The 25,086-nt window shown below is 38.3% G+C and overlaps 1 protein-coding gene across 1 annotated transcript in view; it reads right to left on the bottom strand.

The window, feature by feature from the left end:
* Window positions 1–25,086, bottom strand: part of CNTNAP5 (contactin associated protein family member 5) — a 201,282-nt gene that overhangs the window by 73,332 nt on the left and 102,864 nt on the right. The window contains exons 12-13 of the mRNA XM_042827016.1: window positions 16,980–17,099; window positions 3,269–3,469 (exon numbers count right to left, since the gene is read on the bottom strand). Coding sequence (XP_042682950.1) covers window positions 3,269–3,469; window positions 16,980–17,099 — 321 coding nt within the window. The remainder of the gene's footprint in view (window positions 1–3,268; window positions 3,470–16,979; window positions 17,100–25,086) is intronic.

Here is a 25,086-nt window from a genome sequence, read left to right on the forward strand (position 1 = left end):
GGTAAAATCTCCAGTCTCCTGTGAATAACTTTTCTAATTAATGCCAACCGTCATACTTGCTCTTGTTATGTGGGTGTCTCTCCAACAGGAATGGAGAAGTCACAAGAGAATTACAATTACTGGTCATAAATTGGAAGTTTCATTTGGCAGCATCGTGAAAGCCAGCTTTGATGAACAGACATCTATTCTGACATTCAAAAACCTCCTGAAAATCTAGCTGATAGCAGAGATGCTCAAAAACACAGTTCAAAGGAATTTAATTTCAGTTTTCAAAGACGTGTTTGCAGCTAAACTGTAGTATGACAGTGAGAACTGATAAGCCTTTTTCAGACAGCAGGAGGTGGAGATGAGTAAACTCCTTTGCCAACTGCCAGATTGCATGTCTGACACATTGCAGATGTAAATCCAAGTAACTCAATGGGGAGACTACACTGAATTACACCCACTGAGGAGGTGCCTATGCCTTCAAGGCAAGAGGTAGGAAAAAGAACAAAAAGACAAATTCCCTGATATAAACTCAAACGATCTTACGCAAGCCAGAAACCTCCCTTGGTTTCTCTCAAAGGCTGCCCAGAGTACTTGTCCCTTTGCCTGGGCACATTAATTTTTTTCTTTCTTTCCTGCCATGTCAAAGCTATGAAAGTCAAAGTTACTACGTAACAGCACAAATCTTCCTTGCAAAGTGAAGTCAAGGAAGAAAAAGAAAAGAGAAATCTCTTTATTGTTTCTCTATGAAGCACGATAGTGTTTAGATCCTGAAGGCAAGGATTTGGGGTTTTGTTGCTACCAGCTGAGATATCTTAATCATATATTCCATCTCCTAGGACAAAAAAAGAAAAAGAAATAAGAACAAAATTCTACAGTAGATGAAGCACAGAAATGAATTAGATCCCTTGATGGCGGGGGAACTCTGTACATCTGTCAAGATCAGATACACTTTTGGAAGATGTCTTTCCATCAAATACACACTGCTGGGCTTGGTCCAGAACTATTAACGAATGATGATATTCATCAAGATGGATTAGGTGACATAATGTTCCCTACTGGCCCATGAATGCAACGTTCTCATCACCACATGCAGTTATATACTGACTTTTGAAGGAATATATAAATGTTGTCTGTTAACCAAAATTAAGCATTACTCTTGCAGAACAAAATGCTTCAGGTATTCAGAAACCTGGGCCAAATCAACAAGCAAACCCCAGGAGTTCTGATTTTTGTACTAATCAATTTTAGTGATCAATTACTACTGGGCATAAACAGGTGGGAGTCTTCCACAGTGTGCCCAGAAAAATGCCCTGAATGCACACACACCTATAAGCTTAGTAGTGGAAATTTTTAAATCTTAGGACTCTTCAAGATACCACTAGGCTCTAGGTTCTTCTCTAATACAGCAATCGTTCACCTCAAAATGAATATCAATTAACAAAAATACAGAAGGCTTTGGGGAAATATATTCCTTTCTACTACTTAAAAACATGTAACACTAAGCTAAGAACAAGAGTGTTCCCCAAACCTCATCATTTCAGCAGCTCAGACAATTTATTTTTGAGCATGTTCCAAGTCTAGTCAAACTTATAGCCTCAGGCTACAGAGAAAGTTCACGATGAAAAATTGAAAGCGTAATTAAAAAGCATACAAAAAGAAGAAAGAGAAAGGGGAAAAATGATAGTCTGCCACATGCAGAGCTCAAGATTGTAATTTTTTCTGATTTATCATGTATTAAAGAGTTATGAGTCTTGCATGGTCAACTGTCAGGAGCCCAGTGGCACTGCAACAGCTGCAAGAGAGCAAGCTGGTATGCAGGACATCATCCTAATACCCTCTCCCTCAAGGTACTGGTGTCACACCTTTATTCCTGGACAAGTGCCTATCAGGAATTGTCTTAGCAAGTCTGCAAGCTGCTTTACAGAGGTTCTATATACAAGATGTACTACAACATATATTGTTTCTTTCTGCATGCACATGAAAAAAATATCAGACAGAAGAAGAATTAAATATATGCAGACCTGCTGTAACACTGTGGTCTTAAAAAAAAGAAATAATCCAGAAATAATCTCTGTGGTGACTATGTCTTTGTAACACGTCATGGGTGGCGTGGAATAACAGCAACCAATGACACAAAGTATTGGCAAAACATTCTTCCTTGTTTTCATGAGCAGCTATGTCTGTGCTTTATATCCCCTTTCTGCTCTACTCTGGGTGCTGATGCTAAAATTTCACTCTTCAAAAAATTATCAGCAATACAAACGGTTCTCAACTGGTAAATTCTGATGGTAACAAAAGACATGACTAACAGCTTTTGAAAATAAACTGTTCATAAGGCACCAGATTACTGGATCCATAAATATTCAGATTTATAATAACTTTACTGAAACCAGTCAAGTTTTTTCTACATCTCATTAGGCAGTGTATTTTTAACACAATAGGATCTCCCATTACAAGATTCCCGTAAGGTTTTCCATGGGATTTCTCCTAGCCTACTAATAAATTTAAGGGTTCCTAATAATTGGAGAATCATCGGGACCATACAGACATTATAAACAACCAAACAAAAAATTGGAAGCATCCAGAAGCCTGCCTTCAAGGGCATTCCTCCTTTTTTGGATTACCAGATGTAAACTCCGGGCTTCATCAGAAGGTCACACAATAGCCACCCTGAGTAGCCACTGGTGATTTGCTATCACAAAAAGACACAAACTGATCAGACCCTCTCTGCTCTCTAGTTGCTACCATGTTAAATCAGTGCAAAAAATTGGTTCCTTCTACCAAGAGGTAAAAATAATTTTTGCCCCAGGAGCTATTCTACCAAGCATTTTAAACATCACATTCAGGACTATTGGACTGGTACAACTTTCCTGACCAGAAATACGTAAGTTTGGAGTCTTACACTTTCCTTTTAATACAGCTACAAACCTGTAAATGAAAACAAAACAAAAACAAACAAACAAGCAAAAAAACCAACAATCATTTGCCACCAGCCGGCACAGCGGAAGTACTTTCCAAGAGCTGTTTTCCATTGCAGAAGCTTTCATACCCTTTGTACTCAAGGACTTACACACTGGGAAACTCCCCTGCAGAGCTCTGTCCATCTGATGTCAGAGGACAGCCAGCACACAGCAGGACCCAAGAAAGTCAAAGGCTTTTCACTTTAGCCTGAATTGCTACTATCCAGGCAGTTTTCTTTCTCCTTAGTCGCAGTGCAGCCTGCACCTGCTGTATAATCAATAGCAGTTAACAAGGAAAGACTTGGGCTCATGACACTTACTCGGGGTGTTGAGGAGACGTGACTTTTTGCAGTGGTAGGCTGCCTCCTGTTCGCAGTACTCCGCACTGTTTATCACAGCTTCAAGCTGCTCTGAGCTGCTGTTGTAGTTAAAGGACATGGTGTAGGGCTTCTCTGGACCAGCTCCTTGAACTCTGGTTAGCCCTGTGTTGTTGTGCTGCACTGCAGTCCAGATCTTGTCTTCTGTTAAATGAAAAAGGGATTGAATGGGAAGTTAACAGCCAAAAATCTGCAACAAGCAGGGCACAAAAGCCAACCCAAATCTAACATTTTACTGCATTACAGACAAGGTCACCTCTGAAATGGTCCCTACATGATGAAAACCTGCAGGTCAACATAGAGCCCAAGAGCTGTTTCTCCCTGAACCAGCTCAAGCAAATGCTACATCTTGCTGTGCTGGAGAAAAATTGTTAGAACTTCACAGGAAAAATGGAAAATCTTCAGCATCTTCTGTTGCCAGCATACAGAGAAAATTAGATGCATTTCAACTGGCTTCAGTCCTGGGAGAAGACTTAGTAATATGTTTCGGGATGGTAACATTCATCTTTTACAAACATAGCTTTACCTAAGAGAACAGCCCACTGTTATAACAAATAGTAACTGCAGCTGATGAGCTCACACAGAGTCATCGCAAACAGAATTACTGACAAAAAGCTGCAATTGTGAACGTGTTCCTACTGCCCAGTTACAAGGCAGAGAATGCATTTTACTCAACTGTCACATTTTTCAGCATGAAAGCTGAGCAATGCAGAACAATTTATGACTCAGCATCTGTAAATAAGTGTGAATTTTGATGCTTGCCCATGCTGGGGACCACAACCTTACTTCTTTCACTGCATTTACTGATGAGGCAGTGTATTTCTCAGATCATACAAAGCAGAATCTAGGTTTACTCATAATTCAAGCTGCAACAGCACAGCTCACTACCAGCATTGAGGTTGGTGTGATAAGAACATTGCAATTAGAAGCAATTAGCTTAGCAGGGAGGCTATTGCCCAGCAGGTTCAAGTGAGATAGCAAGGGACAAGATAAAAAGGGAAGCCTGAATGGCCAGTCTGCTGAGCTGACCCAGAATAAAAGGCAAATTTTTTAACGAGGATTCACAGGACTGAGTCTTCCACATGCTCTTACAAAGATACACACACAGTAAAATCCCTCTTTACCCAAGAATGTATTTGCTCAGGGAAGACACAAGGCAAAAATAAAAGGAAGCAAATCCGCTCTTAAAAACTGTGCACTGAAGTATTCAGATGATTTTACTGCCAAATAACATGGGTGGATTCTCATACAGCACTATCTTTACAATGAGCTTAGCAGCTTTGTGGCCACTGTTATTTGTTACAGATGATCTATACTTTTTAAGCTTCAGACATCTCACAGATGACTTCCATAGAACTCTAACACGTATATATAAACCCTAAGTGGACAATCTTTTCAAAGACACTCGTAAGTTATTGAATTGCCATTATAGAGTCATTCAGATGACAGGCAAGTAATGAGCAGCATCTGAGAATCATACAAATGCATCTGGCCCAACTTTGGAAGAAATTTTTCTCTGAGTAATTTACAACTTGATCTTGAACACTGGAGACTGTAAGGATAATTTATACTCAGCAAACTAGAGATCTACTCACAGCATTCTCATCATTTCTGTGATGGAAGCAGTTTCCTCATAGATCTATTATTATGAGATTCTTACAGAGTTCAGGATGCTGATTGTGGATCCTTTGAGATGGAAGTCAAGAAAGTACTGAGCAATGTGTAATACATAAAGGTTAGATTAAAACCATAAGAAATACTACAAATCTACTGTTTTTAAATCTTGCCCCAGTGCTCGTAACACAAGCAATGCAGTAGCACAATATAAAACTACACAGCTCTGCACAATAGACAGATTCCAATACGATGTAAGTCACTGAAATCATAACGCATCTTACATATCTGAAAAAGTGATTATCATCAGCCAAAGTCTTTTTGTTTATTTTTCATTTGTTTTCTTAAGGATTGACATAAATGGAGTGGATTTTTCCCAAGTAATTGAGAGTGAACCAGCATTCCTCTCAATGAAGCTGGTGAAAGTTGAAACCTTTGCTTTCACTGAAAAACATACATTACAACAAATGTTAACTTGCCAGTACTATAAGTCAGATGTTAAGTGAGATGTAAAACAAGAGAAGGGAATGAGCTGTTCACTAGAAATTCCAGATGGGCAGTCATAAGCTCTTCTATTGAGCATCATTAACACACATTTGAGAAACTACGTAGGCTGCTGTGAAAGTAATGTCCCCTATCTATATCCACGGAAGCTACAACAGTTTCAAAGAACAAAATAACATCATCTGACAGACCAAATTCTCAGCCACCAAACCCTATTTTTCAACACAGTCACCACCATTAGCTATGCATTTTCACCAGCAATGGACAAGAGCCTGCATGTTATGCTTGTAAAACCTGCACAGGTAGAGGTGAGCCATTGTTTCACAGCTGCTATTATTATTGTATGATGGTATCATTACTAGGAAAATGTTGCCTATGCAGACCATCTTACAATGGCATGAACAGATGAAAGTCAGAAGGCACCAAATCTAGACTACATGGTAAGTGCGGTGGGTACGTGCAGCCAATACTAACAATGTGCTCCATGGTCTTTAAATTGGTATAGGGCCTGACATTATTGTGCAAGTGAAAGGCTATCTTCTCTGATGCAATTTTTGAAGTTGGAGCCTTCAGCTCACGTCATGATGTAGCAGTCAGAATTGATGTTTTTTCCAGGTCCCAGGAAATCCAGAAGGATCATCCCGTTCCAACCCGAAAAGAGAGTGCACATCACTTTACCCTCTGAGGACTGTGTCTTGAATTTTTTCTTCAGTGAGAAATTCAAATGCACGACTCCACAGACTGCCTTTTAACTCCAGCTCATAGTGGTGACATGTCTTTTCACCAGTAATGATATAATCCAGGAAATTGTCACCTTCAGCTTCGTATTGCTTCTATAGTTTCTGACAAACTTGCATACTGTGTTCTTTTCCATTCTTGTGTGAGCATTTGTGGGACTCCCCTGGCACAAACTTTGTGATCCTTGTGATATTCTATCATTGCCACTATTGTTTCCAATACACTGCAGTCAGTACGCATTATGCAGTTCCCTAGTCACAATCCACTGATTTGTGCGGATGAGGTCATAGAGATGCTTTCGTTTCATTGTGTGACAGCTGTGCATGGTTGTCAGGAATGTGGCTTTTCTTTCATGTTACTGTCACTACTGTGGAAATGCACCACCCACCGCTTCACTGTACTCACATCCACTGTTTGGTCTCCATAAACATTCAGCAAACGTCAATGAATATCAATTCATTTTTTCCACATGGAGGAATTCAGTGACAAACCTTTGCTTCATACACCCTTCCACATCATATGCCATTTTGTCAGACAGACCCTCTGTGGCCATCTGTCACAAGTCAACATGTAAAAGAATGCTGGTATGAAGGTTCAACCTCCACTGCCCTAACATCAACATTCACCTCTGACTTCATGGGCCAACATAATAAAATAGGAGGCATTACTTTCAGAACAATCCTCATATGATAAAATCAATGTTTGTAATACTGTCTACACTACTAGTTAGGAAATAAAACGACCTTTAATATTAGAGTTGCAGAGTGATTAACACTTCAATATTTTCCAGGTTTTGTACTTGTACACCAGGAATGGTGCCATGTGGGTACTTGAAAAGCCAAAAAAACAACCAACCAACACCCTAAAAAATTATCATAACATGAAACAGCTTTCCCAAGGAGCATTGGAAATGTAATCAATTCACATGTTTGAAATGAGGTTGGACAAAGCATCAGAAAACTATCAGAGACAACTACTTATTGACAAACATATTGAACAGACAAGATGGACTGGTCTCTCTTTTGTCTTCTCCCTAACTATAGATTAATTTTCAATGGTCTTGTTATCATCACCGATGCACTCATCTGTGACTCCGAGATCTGAACTTTGACATTTAAGGGCTGCTTTTCTCCACAGTATTTTGTGGAAATGAGAAATTAACTGCAGATTATCCATCTTCTGGTTTGCAGGGGAAAAGGAAATACAAATTGAATTTCTGTCTGTACTGAATGTAATTGTGATTTAGCAAGTAAATCAGAACAGAGAGGAAGAAGAAAAAGGAGAAGCAGAAAGGAAAAAAATCACAGTTACATTTCAGATGTTTTTTAATCTACATATGCCTGATTTATTATGCTCATTAGTTTTATAGGTCAGATCTGTGTTTTACTTCCAAGATTCCTTCTGTGCTCCATCTTTGAGGTAAAGGTAATGAACAGCAAACCTCAAAAGATATAAATATTTATCCCACTGATCTAATTAAAGGAGAGTCACTATCAAGCATATATGTGAGATGACAAAAGCTACCAACTCTTAAAAGTTTTTTTTCTGTTGCCTGCGTACCTTTGCTGTACATATTTTCTGCTACCTCAGCACCTTTTGTTTTTTTTTTTTCTCCCCAGAGTCAATGAAAAAGACTTCTAACTGAAGGAAAAACAGCTGAACTGGAGCACAACAAATTCTCAGACCATTTCAAGATGAGAGCAAAACCACATCCATAGGCTTCTGCAGATCAGAGAGCAACCTTTCTCCTGAAGACCCTCACCATTAAGGTCAAGTTCTTTATTCTAATACCATTTTCTCAACCTGAAAGCCAGTGGCCTGTGGGAAAAAGATCATTCTATTTTCTCGAATTCACATCTGCAATTTTAGCTAAGACTGCTCCCAGAATAGAGCTGTCTGCCTCATAATGAGGGCAATGAATTCTCCTCCTACAGTTCAGTCAGTGTGTACTCTGAAACTTACTGAAAGTGATCTGTGAGCTTGCATTTCAGACATGCTTCAGGGCCTAGGCAAGTAGTGTAGCTGCAGTCTGGACATGCACACGCATCATTTCAGTTAGAAAGAAGTGCAGCAGCTGTCTGCAGATTAACTTTGCAATTTGCATATACCTTTGCAGAGACATCTCTGTAAAAATTACACCTGTGCTATTTGCAAGTGGGTCTCTAAACAATGTTCCTATTTCACTCTGTTTGTGTTTGCTTGTAAAATCTTTACTATTTTGGGATATGGTTTCATTATATTTTTTGGAAGTGACATAGACACAAGCCAAACTGAGGGTCACTGGCTTCTTATAGCCAATTCAATGTTTGGAAACTGCTAATCTAGGCAGATAAGGCTCTCCCTTTTTTATTTCAACAAAGAGACTATCATTATCTTTTTCTATCTGTCCATGTTGTATGCTTTTTTCCTGTTTACTCAACTTAATGAGCTCTCTCTGCACTTGAGAATTTGCAGTGAGAACAAGAAAGTTGTTCTCTAAGCAAAGGTCACTGTTTATTTTTACCTTCTATTATTCCACCTTTTTATTTTATTACTTTCTCAGCTTGGTAAAATTCTGAACCACACACAAGCTGCAAGTAATTCAAAACCCAATAGGAGAGCATAGCCACAGCTTCTGCTATATAACCTGGAATAGTTAGATACAGCCTTGAAAAGCAGATTGTCTAAATGCTTGTTAAATTGTTCCATAATTCAAAGTTGACAATATATTAATTTCAGGGTAATGCTACAGCTTTATGACTTTGCAGTTTTATTTAATGGTCCAATTTACAAGGATATTATGCTGCCTGTATTTGGTCCTAGGAGATGTTTTTACAGCATGGGACTGCAATGCATTCAGCACAATTTAGACCCTCTACCTAGTCTCACCCTTGGTTCTATCATCTTTCTGGAAGTCTCCAAGTTGCTTTTGATGGCACACAAATTAAATTGTGGGAAATTAGAACAGCTGGAAAACTGGCTTTCAATGAGTTCTGTATTGTCTAATTCTCATTTTTATTTTTCAACTTGAAATATCTCTGTGGAACACATTTCACCCATACAAACTGCATCACTCCTTTGTGATTTAGGAGGTTTGTCACCAAACAAGATTGTTCAGACTGATTAAATTGCCAACAAGCCAAACATCCGGTAAATGTTACATGAGAGAGAGAGAAATTGCTTTGAGAGCTCATACGATGCATTTGTTTTGTGCTGCTCTACACTGAATACCAAATACTGTTCTGAAAGCTGTACCTATAATTACAGGAGTAACTACACAAAAGACAGACTCTCCCTTTTAACACTGCATTGTTTAAAGCTGCAGTGGCAGTTTAACCCAGGCACTCTACTATATCCCTGGAGAACATTAAAAGATAATTTCTTTAAGCAAAAAGCTTTAATTCACTAACTCCAAGGTGTTTTCTGAGACTGCTAGGAAACCCACTCAATTTTTTTTTTTTTTTCCTCTCACCCATTTTCTTTTCTGTTGGCTGACCCAAGGATATGTGCTTTTTGCAGGTTGTTTCATGCTCTTCAGCCTCCTCCTGGTTTATGATTCAGCGACTTCCAGACAGTGCACAAGCACTACATTTCCATGGAAACTATTCTGGGGTGGTTCCCAGCCCCCACCTCTCATTGCAGTCTGCTATCTGATGGTGCTGGCAATACTATACCTTCAGGTGTGTGTTCCCCAGGAATGTCCATATCTAGAAGGGTGTCCATCCTATGAATCCCTCCCAGCTCTCAGTTGCCAGCATCACGAAGTCACAAGTGTTGCAATGAAATACCCAGTTCCACCCCACCCCAGCCCTAGCAGGAAGGGGAAGGGCTGCACTCCATACTCCCCAGGCATGATGCTTGCTCAATCTAAGCTTAAGGTTTAAGGTAAGTCTGACGGCATAACAACCATGATACCACTGGCTCTGATAGATGAGAGTGAGCTACCTTATCCGAGACTCCCTGCACCCTCATTCCCCCTTTATAACGAAGGCCAGAGATGCTAAACCATCTCCCTGCCAGCCAACTTCCATATTTCTTGTAGTACATGGTATCTACAAACAGTGAGAAATAGATGGAGCTACTGAATTAATTCCTAATGCAAAACAAATGCTTATCTCCTGCACTCATGTCCACTGAAATGGTGACAACAACTCAGTCCTCTCTGATTCAAGCTGCTTCATGCCAGGTGACTTTTGAGAGCCTCAGCACAGAATCACAGAACAGAAAAAGCCTCTAAGAGCATCTAGTCCAACTGCCAACTCATCAGCATCATACTAAAAACACATGCCTCATATCTCCACAGTTCTTGAGCACCTCCAGGGACTTTGACTCTACCACATCTCTGGGCGCCTCTGTGCCAGTGCCTCACTATCTTTCTGAGAAGAAATGTTTCCTAATGTCCAACCTGAACTTCCCCTGGAACATATGATTCTTCCAGTATTTCAGATGCCTTATGAGATTCAAGCACCTTCATGAATCCAGCAGAGAAGAAGAAGAGTCCACGGGTGACTTACTTCCCTTCTGCAGCAACACCAGGAGCTGGAGAGCACATCTGAAGGTTTCCAACACAGCACAAAGCAACTGTGTTGGGGGAAAATGAATCCTAACCTGGTGAGACAGCTGGAGTGATTTTCAGAGAGCCACAGATTACTTACAGTTTCTGTGAGCATGGGAGGAGATCAATCAAGTTGCAGTAAGCCTTGGTTAAAGGTTAGAGTAAAACATCTGTTACGTTCATCTGTAATAAAATTTCCACAGTGGTCTCCTGCATATATGAGGGTGAAGAAAGCCTGTGGGACACATGCTGTAAAGTTCATCAGAAACACAGCAGTTTCACAGCACAGAGCTTGCTGAAAACGGCAAGGCAGCTAGTGACAGCACACCACTTCTGACATAACATTAAATGTTTTTCATTTTATGATATTTTGAAATTTTTAATGAAAACTCAGAACAGAAATGTATAAGTTGTCACAAATGCATTGTGTCAAAAAACCTGCAGTGTTTGAGGGGATAAACTAAATTTTTAAGGACTGTCTTCTATCTAAGTTGTAGTAAATAATTTTTAAAGGATTCCTGTTCATTGTTTTCTCCAGTGATAAAGTCAATCACAATTTATATATAGACATTAAACTGCAAGGTATATTCATATACAAACAAACAAAAAAGCAACCAATCAAAAACAAAAAACAAAAACAACCATACCCAAAAACTTCACAGAGATATTAAAAGCTGTATCTAGCTCATTTTGACAAACTAAGCGACTTCACCGTTTTAGTTCTTGTCCCACAGTCACATAGTTGCATGTAGCATAATCAGAATTATGAGCATGATATCCTGCTCCACTCTTTTATTGCTTCAGCCTAACTGATGTTAGTCCTACTTTCAGCTGACAGGTTGACTTCTGTACCAGCGTAACTGCTATATAAATTAAGAAGAGACAATAATATCATATGGAAAAAATAGATAACTTATATCAGCTAATGAACTAGATTTCTGCGTCAAAATAAAAGATGAATGCCAGAGGAAGAAACACTACCACTCCCACAATTATGTTGGGAGCATCAGAGATCGATGACTGCCAGGATATCAAATGAGGGAGAGACTATTGAGATATCTGAAGTATTTAGACGCTTCACTATGAACATAACTTCTATCTTCCTGAATTCAGCCCTGGCTGTTTAAATACCATAGAATATGTACCATGTAGAAAAATATAATCTTTATTATTGTCAGCTAAACAAATACAGAATAGAAGGCTAGAAGCAATTTTGTAAAGTATTACAAGTACAACTTTTGCAATGTCCTTCGCATATTTTTACAATTCCTTACTGTATCGAGATATAAACACATTTTGCATATAACAGTCTGTAATAGAGAAGATAAAGCTTTACTTATCTTGCATCAGGAAAATAAGCAGTAATTGCATTTTCAGAGGAGAATGTAAAACCAGAAAAGATTTTTTCATTAATGATTTGTTTTTTTTCATTACAGTATTTTCAAGAACAGACCTTTGACTAGCAGCAAAGGCTAAGACTAGGACTCATCTCTCTTCAGTTTGCACTTCTGGAGGAAAAGGAGAAAGCCATTTGAGAACTGCATAAATATCTGGCCAAGATAAAATTAAGCACTGAACTTTTCGTAATGATTTCTAAGCATTATTGATTTGATAGCCCAGGGTATGCACACAGTGAACCAGTATCAGTAAAAAAATAAGACAACAGAATGACTCAGTATATTGTAAGCAAATCTTTGAGAGATCAAAGGTAAAAACTACTCCAGAGGAGATGAAGACATCAATAGATTTCTAAGCAAGAGAAAAAGAATAAGCCTCACAATGATAGCATGAGAGGTTGAGGTGGTCCATTAGCCATTTTCTGATATTGATTGTTATCAGCCATTTCAGCAGGAAGTAAAAATTAATTCGATTGGGCAAATCATCAAGCAATCATATTACAGGGAAAAACTCTTCCCTCATGTTGCCTCCCCTATCATCTACCTACACGTTCTCATGGTTTGGGTACACATGCCTGATTTTCTTCTTTCAATATGCACATAGATGGTGTAGAACACTCCTTGTTTATTACAACTATTGAATTACTCTATTAAAGTGATTTTGCTCTGGGTGTAATGGGTATAAAAGGTGAAGAAAACAGTATGTTAATAAGGTGTTGTCCTTTTTTTTTTTTTTAAATCTAGTCTTAAGTTTGTCGTCCTTTACTGTCATTGAATTATCTCTTTATTTCTATTGTAAGAAAATGCAAATGAACATCACTGCTGTAAGTGAGGCCCATTCACTTTGAGTCTTTCTAATCTAAATAGCCATGGATTATTTACTTCTAGCCTCTCTTTATACAGATGTCTTTCTATGACTTTAATTAGGCTTATTACTATTCTTGATCACTGCCTATTTTCAAAAAGGTATTTTACTTTGACTTGAAACAAACAGCCTTCAGGACAAGATCCTTCTGAAGTGCCTCACATACTCTTCCCTATTCTTGACCAACTTAAATAATATCATGTCACCTATAATTTTTGTCACTTTGCTTTTCCAGTTACTTCTCCAGACAGTGAATATATTTATCCACTCTACTATCAGCAGATATCCTGTGACACTATACTGTTAAATTTTTGCCATGCTGAAAATTGGCTCTATACATATTCTTTTTTCCTTTTTTCCCCTCCCTGCAGAATTTCCTTTCTCTTATTTCTCTCTCCCTCTTTACCCTGTGTCTGACTGTTCAATTCCTTCTCAACATACACAGTCACAATTGAGTTGTTGGTTGTGTCAAGAATAAAAATATGAATAGTAATAATAAATACTTAAATCCGGCTAACTGAATAGTTCCTTAGCTCCCATATTATGAGAAGGAATCAATTTGTTTTTTTCTTTCTTCCTCACACTTATATCTTCCATGCTTTCCTGTGGCAGTTCCCTTCATCATCTCTTCAGTCTATTTACTTTTCCCATACACGATAGCCATCCACATTTCTGACTATCTGTATTTTTCCATGCATAGCGTCTGCAGTATGTCACTGAATGGTAATGTGGTCCTCTCCTTTATTTCTTCCTTAATATAACAAGATCGAAATGAGTTTATTCACTTTCCTTGAATATTTATACTTTCAGAAAACTATACAGGAATATAATCTGAAAGTAATAACAAAATTCTGAATCTATGTCTTTGAGGGTAAAGATAAAAGTTATTTTTTTCCACTGTCCTGTACTTAGTCTATTACTGTACACATTTAATTATTATCTGCAGAAGTTCCCAGGAAAATAAAATTTTTGTGATTAAGGTGCCCAAACTACATAGGTTACACCAAAAGTAACGACTCCTATTTATTTCCATGAAAATGACAACAGTTACAAAGAGCATAATAACACCATTTGATAGCACAAATTCTCAGCTACAAAACTCTGTTTTGCAACAGAGTCACCAGCATTAGCTATGCATTTTCGACAACAACAACAAGATCCTGTATGCCACACTCATAAAAACCTGCAACAGTGGAGGTAACTCACTGTCACCACTGCTGAAATTCACCACCCATCACCTCACCATGCTCATACCCACTGCTTGGTCTCCATAAACATTCACCAAACATCAATGAATATCAACCCTCGCCATTTTTGGAGGAATTCCATTCCACCTGTTTGCTTTATATGCACTTGCACGTCAGACTGCCCTGTGCTGCCATCTGTTACACAGCAACGACATGTAATAGAATATTGATGGAAACCACATTGCTATACCACTAATACCTGCCTCTGACATTGTGGGCCAACATAATAAAATAGAAGGCATTACTTTTGGAGAAGCCCTCATATATTTTGATGATACAAAAACATAATCCAATTGTACCACAAGCTGTCTAGATAATTAAAAAAATAGTAATTCTTTTTCTGTGCCTTGGTCCTCTTTTATGCACTAGGAATAACAGAGGTATCAAAGACAAATGACCTTCCCCTATTTTGAATGAGATATCTAGGGGAAAAGTAGAAATACGTAGAATAAAATTTTCCAGGCTAGCAGGTTCTGTCAGTTTTCCCCACTTTCAATTTTCTCGTAACCAAAATAAAATAAGAATGTCAGCAAGTTCATTACAGAGAGAAAATCAGGCCCTCTGGATTTCTGCCAAATAAAATTTATTTGAAGAAAACAGGTGCTTTCTGCAAGGAGTTTGTCAAAAATTCTGCATTTTAAGCAGACATAAAAAGTACTGACAATGTTTTGATCACAGATATTTATCTGATAAATAATAAAAATGAGCACATTCCAACACTAGAGATCAAGGAAGGATATTCAGACAGAAAGGTGAAACAGTTCCAATGCTTACGAAATCCAATGACAGCAAAGACAACAAATCTTGTTAAATATATGTTACACTTGAATGAAAAACATATTTAATAATTAACTAGCGTGCATTTAATGAACATAATGATTGCTTAATTAAATCAAAATAAAAATTTAATTTGAGACACTCTAAGTACAAGGAGATTAAGGAAAAATGAATATTCTGAGTGCTTTGTTTTCTGGATTGATATATTTAGCAAACTATACTCATGCAGAATTAGCAATTTAGATAATAAGATATTCTTTCACTCTTGCCTGGCCACAGGAAACACAGAAAGTCATACAGGAAGAAGTGCAGGAAATTTCCACTGTATTGCAGAAACAAGGCTCTATGATATTTCACGATCCACAGTATAGCTTATGTTACAGTACTTCCTCGTGCCTTTGCAAGACAACCCTACATATAAAGCAGGCACCAGTTACTGGTAGGGACACTTTGCCAGATAGGGATTTTCATTTGATTTCATTTATTTTAAAACTACAGACCTATAAGTTTGAGGTGTCTTAACGAATAGGTCACCCTTCCAGGCACTTGCTCTGCACTTTCTCTCTTACTTCGGTGACCCTCCTCCTGACAGCATCATTCCTCCTCATCTATACACAAAGACAAAGGCATTCTCTTTGTCACGGTTTTATATTTCTTGGTCTTCAATATTCCGCATCAGGTAGTGCACTGGGAATTGAAGTATTAATGCTCCAACTCCAGGTACCTAACCCTATATATCACAGAAGTCATGGGATCTGGCCCTTCTGGATGGGGCAGTCTCTTACTGCCTTGCAATGGGTGCTGGAGGGTGCTTTCCTCCAAGCCGTTCCAAGCTTTTCAGGTTTGACTCGGTCTCAGGCTCTCTCTCCTATCTTATTTGATTTATTAGTCTCAATTTCAATTAGATTGTATTACATTGCATTATCTTACATTCCGATATCATAGTTAGTAAAATAAGTTTTCCTCCATAGATCGTTGCCGCTGTTTTTCTTTCCTTCCTTCCCAAACTTTGTGGGGCTAGGGGGGGTGGCAGGGGCCTACTGTCCTCCTGTCATGGGCATAGATTGATCTAGTTAACTCCGTGACACTGTTAAACACCAAAAGCAGCACACTCACGTGAGGGAAAGAATTCCTGTTAGGGCTAGACCGGAAAAATCAACAGCCAGCTCACTACAAGGATCTTAAAATCATCACCAGTTTATAAGGCAAGGACTTTCATTCTCTAATTGTGAACAAAGATCCGCTTTGTGTTTCTGTGAACCTCCTGTTCTGATACATGTAGTGCCAGCTAAATATCTGGAGAGACCACAGGCAGCTCTTTTTCTGCCATGTCTCGACAATGATCTCAGGCTACTATGAGAAATAACAATTTCCTTTTATTTAAACAAAACCTGTTTATTGTTGTGCTTCTCTCTATCGCCCCATTTACAAAGGCACAGTTCTATTTCAAGACTCTGGCACAAGTAGACCCTCTGCTTTTAGTGGAAGCTGTATGCTGGTCTGGAAAGTGAATGGTCCAGATTCCATGTAACGGATTTATTTCTGCAGGATTTGATTTGAATTCCACATGTAGTGTTTTACTAAAGCAAAAGACCTACTCAGTTGCTGAAGAAAGCTTGAATTCTAAGTCTCCAGATCTTTAGTAAAAACCACAGACATCTCACTAAAAGTTATGATATTATGCTGTGCCCTTTACAAGGTGCAAATACCATTGTTAATATCATTTAGTAATAACAGGAGGAAGTGAACCCTTTAAGCTTAAGTTTTAGAAATCAATTTTGCTTGGATCCTATTTAAGGAAACACTCCAAAACCAAACCTCAGTTACTACCAATTCTCTGTTTTTTCCACTACTGAAGGAATAATGGTTCTGGCATCTTCTTCATAAGCACAATGACAGACATGACAATAACATTAGAGCCCGCATAAAGCACCAAGTGCAGAGTTAAGTCTTTAACATTACATGTTAAACATGTTACCTGTTATATTGCAAAAAACCCGAAGCGGTCCAAGTGGTCCACTTCCATCAGAGTCAATGTAGAAGAAATCTGACGTCTTCCCTTGGTGCCGGTAAGCCTCACATGATTGTTCATAGATGGCTTAAAAAGAGATACAGAAAATGTTTCACATAAACAGAGGGAAAACCTTTTATAGATAACAGCATTTCTTGAAACACTGCTGGAATAAAACCTTTTGATTCACTGCTGCCTGTGAAAATTTACTGCATTTGGTCCTGAGTTTGTGCTCAAATTCAGGCATGAAGGTAACTGCCTTCATGAACTTGAGTAGGCGCTGCTTTAATAAGTATGAATGTTGTTCTTATTCTAAAGTATGTGAAAACCTAAGGAAATAAGAATGTTCAAAGGTGTTCCCATTCAATAGGGGAGTGATATACACACACATCCACATAATGATATTTCAGATGCACATATACAAACACATGCATATACATTATTTATTACTTGGACAAGTACTTAAGTCTTGTCAAGATAAAAGACAATTTTAGTTCTCAGCTTTCCTGTCACTTCTACTACTCCAAATGAAAATAAGCTATTTCGCCTAGCAGAAAAGCTTGAGCTCAGGTATGTCCTCCATCCAGGGAGACATCTTTATGCTTTAGTCCTATTTTCACACAACCAGCTCTTCCTTTCTGCTTATCAATATTTTTCTTCTGGAGGATATTGCCTATAAGAACCCACATCATTAGTAAAAACAAGCTTACAATTTTTCAGCTATCTGTTAACAAATAAAAGTCAGACTGACTTAACACATGGATCAGAACCTTCCTTCTTCTTTCTTTGAGACAGTTACTTGGTTGACAGTAACAGAAATGTAAGCAAATGCTCTCTTGGTAAGCTTCTGAGAGCTACCATTAGCAAAACACACAGCAATATATTTGGACATCATTTTTAGTTGTTACAAGGTCAAAACTATCTTTTTCTTTACCCCTTAATTTTATGAGCGCATTTTAACCACTATTTGCACATTCACACATCATCGTACAGCAAATACATGAGTTACACAGACTGAAACATACCCAGGGGAACTTATGAATAGGCCATTTGTAAGACACGTGTAAATTTTTTCGCAAGCCCCTTCAATTCTTCAGGCATCAGAGCACTACACTTAAAATTGATATACATAATGTTTGCTGAGTTGAGGTCGTAAATACTACTGCAAAATTCCCGGTATCTTTCATCTGGAAGGATCAGAAGATTTGCAGACTGAGCATAGGCAGAGCATATCTTCACCGCTTTTTAAATGCCATCTAAGCCTCTCCTGTAGAAGGCAGCAATCGCTCTGCACAAGGCAAGAATAATTCCTCATTTCCAATGTTGCGCATGCACAAAAACTGGCATCCCTCTTTCCCCCAGTTTCCCTAGAGGAAGTTTCCCCAATGAAGCAAGTTTCAGAAAGACTTGAATGGCCAACCTGAAGCAGACTAGTTTGACTACTGACTCATTTTTCTCAGTATGAAGAAATCTCTGCAATAGAAAATCATCACTAAGATTTTAACAAAATTTGGAAATTTCTTTGCTTCTGCCAACAAAACAGAACCACAATTCTAAGGGATCACATCACTATGAAGTAACAGTCTCTCCAAAACAATGAGTTGTACCACTGGCTGAAATACGTTTTTTGTCCTGTACATTTCCAACAAAAAATCTTTTGCAGGCAGGAGTGCTAAATAAGCACAGTACTACACTTCCCAGAGTTACAAAAATGCTTAGGGTACTCAGCATCTGGTAGGATAGTTCTTCAATTAGTATCCATTCTATCAAGAAGTTAATTAAGACAGCTCCTTCTTCAAGGTCATTAGGCCGATGCAAGCAATCATAGAATGGCCTGGATTGAAAAGGACCACAATGATCATCTAGTTTCAACCCCCCTGCTATGTGCAGGGTCACTAACCACCAGACCAGGCTGCCAAGGGCCACATCCAGCTGGGCCTTCATTTCTTCCAGTATTCATAACTAGAGGAGGAAACAGGGAGTCCATAAGTTGCCAAAGTGCTGAGAAAAGCAACTGGGCTACAGAGGGTCAGGAGAGAAAGTGTAACAGTCAAAGTAAGCAATCGAGGAATCTTGGTTTGATCAATTTGCAGAGTTCACAAGCTGCAGTACATTTAGTAAATTTGCTGTCATCATCATTACAGAATACTTTATCTTGTTTCATTAGGAACCATGCCAACTGCCTCCCCTGAATTGTTTGGTGAGTATTTTTGAAGATAAAGAATAGTGCAAGGAGCAGATAGATAAAAAGAATATGCTGTCAGTAAACTGTCACAGGTAGAAACTCATTCTTCATCATAAACTTTTTATTCCTTCGTGTTTTCCTGGTTTTTGACTGTCATGTTGGCTGGAGCCTACATGTTTTCTTTTTTTTTTTTTTTAATTAGTAAGGAAAGATGTGAAGATTCAACCATTAATAATATGGACAGACACAAACAGAGATGATCTATTTACTTTAGATAGCCTCTTTGTCACTGCATCTTCTTTTTTGGGGAGAGTAGGGAGAAAAGGCTGAATAGAACAAGAATTCAGACTAGAGGTGCTCAAGGGGCATAAGTCAGGAAGGATGTGCAAGCTTCTGTGAAGCTTGTTATGTTTGTCAGAAGAAAATTATTCTGCTATGTTTTTCCTTTGGTTAAATGAGTATTCTAACAGCAGATATTAGGGAACAGCAGTAGAAGTTTGAAAAAGCTAAAAACCTCAAGTTATGGCACATAAAGCATATTCTAATTATCATGAGTTAAAGAATAATTGTTTTATTGCACAGATCATTCTGTGGCTGCACATCTCAAGTTTTGTATCTTAGGCAATTGGTACTACACTTCTAAACCAGATGGGCCATTGCTTTCAGGTCTTTTTTTCCCCTTCCTATTTTATGCTATATAGGAGAAAATGATATTTGAATGATATTTTCAGTCATTGGCAGATCCCCTCTCAGACATTTCATGTGCACCATCCATTCCATGTTCTCCTCATCATTTTTGCAGGCTGAGTTGATTGCTTGAGAATAAAGTTACAGAATTCCATTTGCTGAAAAAGCCTTATTACTCCATTGACAACAACATGAAGCCATCTTATGGTTCAATGAAATACAAGATCTCTTCGTAGTCATTTGCCACGTCTTGCAATCAGAAATGTCACACAAAAGTGAAAACCAGACAATGTCATGGTTTCATGATTTTTGGTCATCAGTATTCCACACCATAACATCATGTAATGCACTGGGGGTGGGGTTTGATATCTGCCGAATGTTCGTCCGTTGGAGAAGAACTACATTTCCCCAGGAGACTTTGCGGTCAGCAAGGGGATATAACTCCAAGCAAGGTCACCTGATCCTGCTTCTTCTCCTGCTCTTCGCTGTCTGCGCTTCGCCATCTGCACTTCTCCATCTGTACTTCAGTCACTCAACTGGACTGCACTTCTTACCCCAGCATTGTGGTGAGGTCTATACAATTCAAACAGACTCTCTCTCTCTCTCTCTCATTGTATCTTACTAATACTATATTTAGCAAAATCATTTGTTCCACCTCAGATCAGTGCTGTTGTTTTCAAGTATTCTGGGGTCCCCTGTTTCCCCTTTCCCAGAGGCTCGGATCCGCAGATTCCTCCGCCCTGCTGGTCACAGAACTGGGCCAGACCAGCCCATAAACCGTTGACAGACAGTCAACTGTGACTATTAAGATCCCAGAGCCTTAGTTTAGAGAATTGCCTTCAGATTTATGTTTCACTTTGTGCCAAAGTTCTTTGATGTGATGAAGATGTTTGTTATCTTGGGAACAGGAAATCATTACTGTAATTGTCATTAAAGAGTCACCACTCATTTATGCACATTACAGGGCCTAACTTTTAAAAAGCAAGCAACAATTGTAATTACGGAAGTATTGAAAGAACGCGTACATTTTAATGTCAAACAACATGTACATTAATTACACCTTTCTTAATAAAGGAGAGCATTTCATCTCAGTTCATTCTGAATAGAACTTGGCAACAATTTTCAAGCATTATTTTAAATTTTAAATTAAAAGCTATTCCTTTTTTTCTGAAGCATTTTTAATAGTGTTCATGTTCACGCTTTCAAGTTTGTTTACAAACTTCAAAATGTTTACCAAAATGGGACTAAAAAAAATGAATGCTCATTGAGAACTCATTTACTCATTAAAATGTTTAATTGTGCACTTCTTGAAATCCTTTTTCAAAAATGAAACCAATAAGATGCCATTTGTCTCAAAGAAACAAAATCAGTGTTCTTTTTCTAGTCCCACACTTTTTTTTTTTTTTTTTTTTTTTTGGACCGCTTTTGATTGGTATCAACCACTGAAGACAAAAAGACAACTTCCCAAAGACATTTGCTACACTGAGTCCCAACCACAGAAAATTGTAATTTGTGATTTTCAGCCCCTGCTGCATATCTTCAGGCACTTTTAGAAGCAAGATGTGTGGCCATGGAGCAACAGCACTGCAATCCCTACCACAGAGTTTCTGCAGGCAGTGGATGTGAAATTGTCTGCTTCAAGGAGTTGCATTATTCTAGTGGTCACTGGAAAGAGCTGCCAGCAACACACAATAACTTGTGCTGTCCCTCTGCACGTATGGTTTGAATAATACAGTCAGATATGGCAGGTAGGAGTATTTAATATTAGAACCGAATTTACTACGAGAATTTGGAGATTAGAAATGTGTTTTACTTAGTCACATTTTTGCAGCTCACATAGGACAGTACTCTATGGAAATTTTTAAGGGCTACTGCTGTATTTTACAGAGAAATCTAAAATCCTCACAGATCTGGCTACTTAAACTAATGCAGCCTGAGAGCCTCATCCTTCATATCAAGAGCTGCTTCCCTAAGTGCTATATGTGCTCTTGTCTACTTGCCAGTACAAGCTGTGCTGATCCTGTGCAGATACACACAGTATTGACAGAGTTCAAAATGATCCACCTCCACATCCATATTTTCAGAGATAGATTGCAGTCTTAAGTATCTCAAATGACGCTAGCTTTTCAGTCCAACAACTCCTCATTTCATCCAAGTATTAATTTTGATGTTCACCAATCATAATAGCTATCTTTTCCTTTCATTCTCACTTTTCATCTTCCCGAGTGTTTAAGAAATGGTATATGAAATTTTGTTCAGCATTTATAAAGAAAAAACATATTTTTTTTCAGCCAGAGCAACAACACTCAACTCTAGATGGTTTCTCCAGAGATATGAAGATTCATGAGATCAAAAATAAAAAATACGGTCTGATACTGAGATGTATGCATCCCGTAATTTTTTCTCCAAGACTCTACATACACTACATACGTAGCCTCCCTATGGAAGGCTGCTAGCAAAACTCTAAACATGCTTTGATTAATCAACATCCAAGACATAGATTCATGATTCAAGACTTCAAAGCCAAAAAGGATTTGAATGCCTATTTAACAATCAACTTCAAACTTTTGAGTAAAATTATCTACAGAACTCATTTTCTAACTGCTGCATCAAGTGCCTTTATGGTCAGCACACTCGTGAACTCTCTGCCCCCCGAAAAGTTATGTCCTTCTTAGCTCAGCTCTGCAGTTGAAACTCCAGGCTTAATTCAATATGCTGCGAGAGCTTGAATGGTTTTAAGTGCAAGCAATTTTGTCAGCGTTCACTCTAAAGTATTTGAAACCTGTTAATCCAGCTGTTCTAATTATTGTCCTTAAACTAGAAGAGATTGTATTCCCACTGTGCTGCACTAACAGGAGACACTTGTGCTATCTGAGCACAAATATTTGCAAGGTCAAGCTTCTCAATTGTTTCCAATAAAAGATGTTTCTATCCAGTTCTGTTCTGACAACCTGTTACTGTACTGACACTGGATCCCAATCTCTTTTTGCCCTTAACAGTTTGTCTGCCGTCAAGTTAGTCTTCACTAAGCACACATTTGCTGTTTCATTACTGAACTCCTTGCATGTAACTCTTTAATATAATTCCTTAGTACTTAACAACACTGTTTCCTCTGCCCTGTGTTCCTAATTTACAAAACCTCTCTTCCAGACCACTTTCACCTCATTTTCCATTCCTGACTCTATCCTGGCAAGAGATAAGTCTGTTTCTGGTGCAACTAATTGATCTTCGGCAAATGACCCTTAGGGAGCAACATGTTTGAAGTCTCTTCAGTGAAAGAATTAACCTATTATTCACCCATTAGACCCACTCCCTGGGCGCTGGGCCCATTACAAAGGTTGAAGCTACACTTGGACTTCAGTTTTACCTTGAGAGACTGGGCAAGATTATTCTCTCTCCTTCACCCACACGTATGTTACCAATAAAGATAAAACCAAAACTGTAAAATGCAAATCACAACCAATTCTTTTTTATCTTAACTTTGGGTTGCATTAGTTATGACTACCAAAATGGGAAGTGATATTGCTATTTCTAGATAGAATTCTCATAATCTAATAAAAGCAGCTGATAATTTTCAATTACTCAAAGGGAGATTACATTTTATGGTGCTATAATAAGTTAAATATGCCTAAAGAACATTATTTCTTGATGTCACTGGCATAAGCTAACATCATTCAGTCCCCAGATAGAATACTGCAGAGATGTATGTTGCTTTTACCACACCTAACAATTGCACAGTCATGGAATACTGTAGGCAGAATACATGCTGGTGGATCATTTGAGACTCATTTATTTACTTCATAATACTTTGAACCTTCAATGCAAAAAGTAAAAATAACTCTTAGAATAATAACCATTATTACAATGCAGCCTCAGGTGCAAAAAAAAAATATTCTGATAAGACCAGAAAGTCCAGAAAGATCTGGGGATCCTCTTTGCATATGCAACCATCCATGACCTGATCTTGGATAAGCTGATAAGCACAAATACCACAAACTGAATTGAGCATTCACAACAAAATTCTCAGAACTCCTGGGAGACAGATTGGAGATGGCTATTTCACCCTCTACTTATACGCCTCCAGCCTGACAAATTAGCTCTTGCATGCTCAGAATAATGAGCATTCAGTCACAGATTTTTCTAAATAACAAATCAACTAAGTGGTGTGCAATCGTAGATTTCTTCTAATCTCTTTTCTACAGCAGAAGGATTTACACAAGCTATGAATTCTGGGAATGGTTGTTATTGTTACCCCTATACTACAATTGCCTTGTTAAATGCCAGAAAATGAAATTTATACTCTCCAAAACTGGATTTCAACAGCCCCGCTATTGACAGACTAATAATACAGTCCCCACTCCGATGTATACAGATGACAGATGACTTATTTTACCTTTTAAAAATGTGTATTTACTCACCTGATAAATAAAGATAGCTTTAAAAAGACTTCTACCACAATGTCACCTAAAAGGATGTTGGGAAGGGAACCTTCCATTCAATATGGAATTACACCATTTCCTACAATTCAAATGATGGCTGTCCCTGGCCTTGGATAGGGAAAGGCCAGGTAAGCCCATCCTGTTGCTTCCCTACTGAGGCTTGAAGGCAGCTGTGTCAGACCCTTGCCCTCCACAGCCTGTAGCTGATGCAGGGTGACCTGCATGTCTTGCTGCGCTGAGAGTGCAGTCAGGGAGATCTACGTTGTTAAGAGTAATGCTGGAGGGCAGGTAAAAATTGACAACTTGCAGGACACCAAGCATAGCATTTCAGCCTTACTCTTAAAGTACTGGCATTCGTAGGGTCATAGCTGTGACTGACAAAGGCAGCCTTCAAATGGTACTAACTCAGTCTCCCACATATTCTGATCTGCAGTCACAGCCCAAAGTTTCTACATTATATACAAGAAAAAGTCAGGCAAGAGAAAATTTTGTTTTTTTAAACAAACACTACTGAGAAACACAGACGTACAACTCACACAAAATGAGGGGAGAACAATAATAAGACAGTATCTTATTACAAAATAAACAATGAAAATTCATATGTCAGAACCATGATGTGAACAAAAATATGCAGGAATATCAAGTACTGCACCAAAGCCTTTGATATGAATACTAAATATTAAACTTTTTTTTTTTTTTTTTTTTTTTTTTAAGTTAAAGAATAGAAATGTTTTTAAATACACATGGAAAAATATATCAGAAT

The sequence above is a fragment of the Centrocercus urophasianus genome, unplaced genomic scaffold (assembly GCF_019232065.1).
Source record: "Centrocercus urophasianus isolate 14NV4802_14NV808 unplaced genomic scaffold, USGS_Curo_1.0 seq_28, whole genome shotgun sequence".
Taxonomy (NCBI): Eukaryota; Metazoa; Chordata; class Aves; order Galliformes; family Phasianidae; genus Centrocercus; species Centrocercus urophasianus.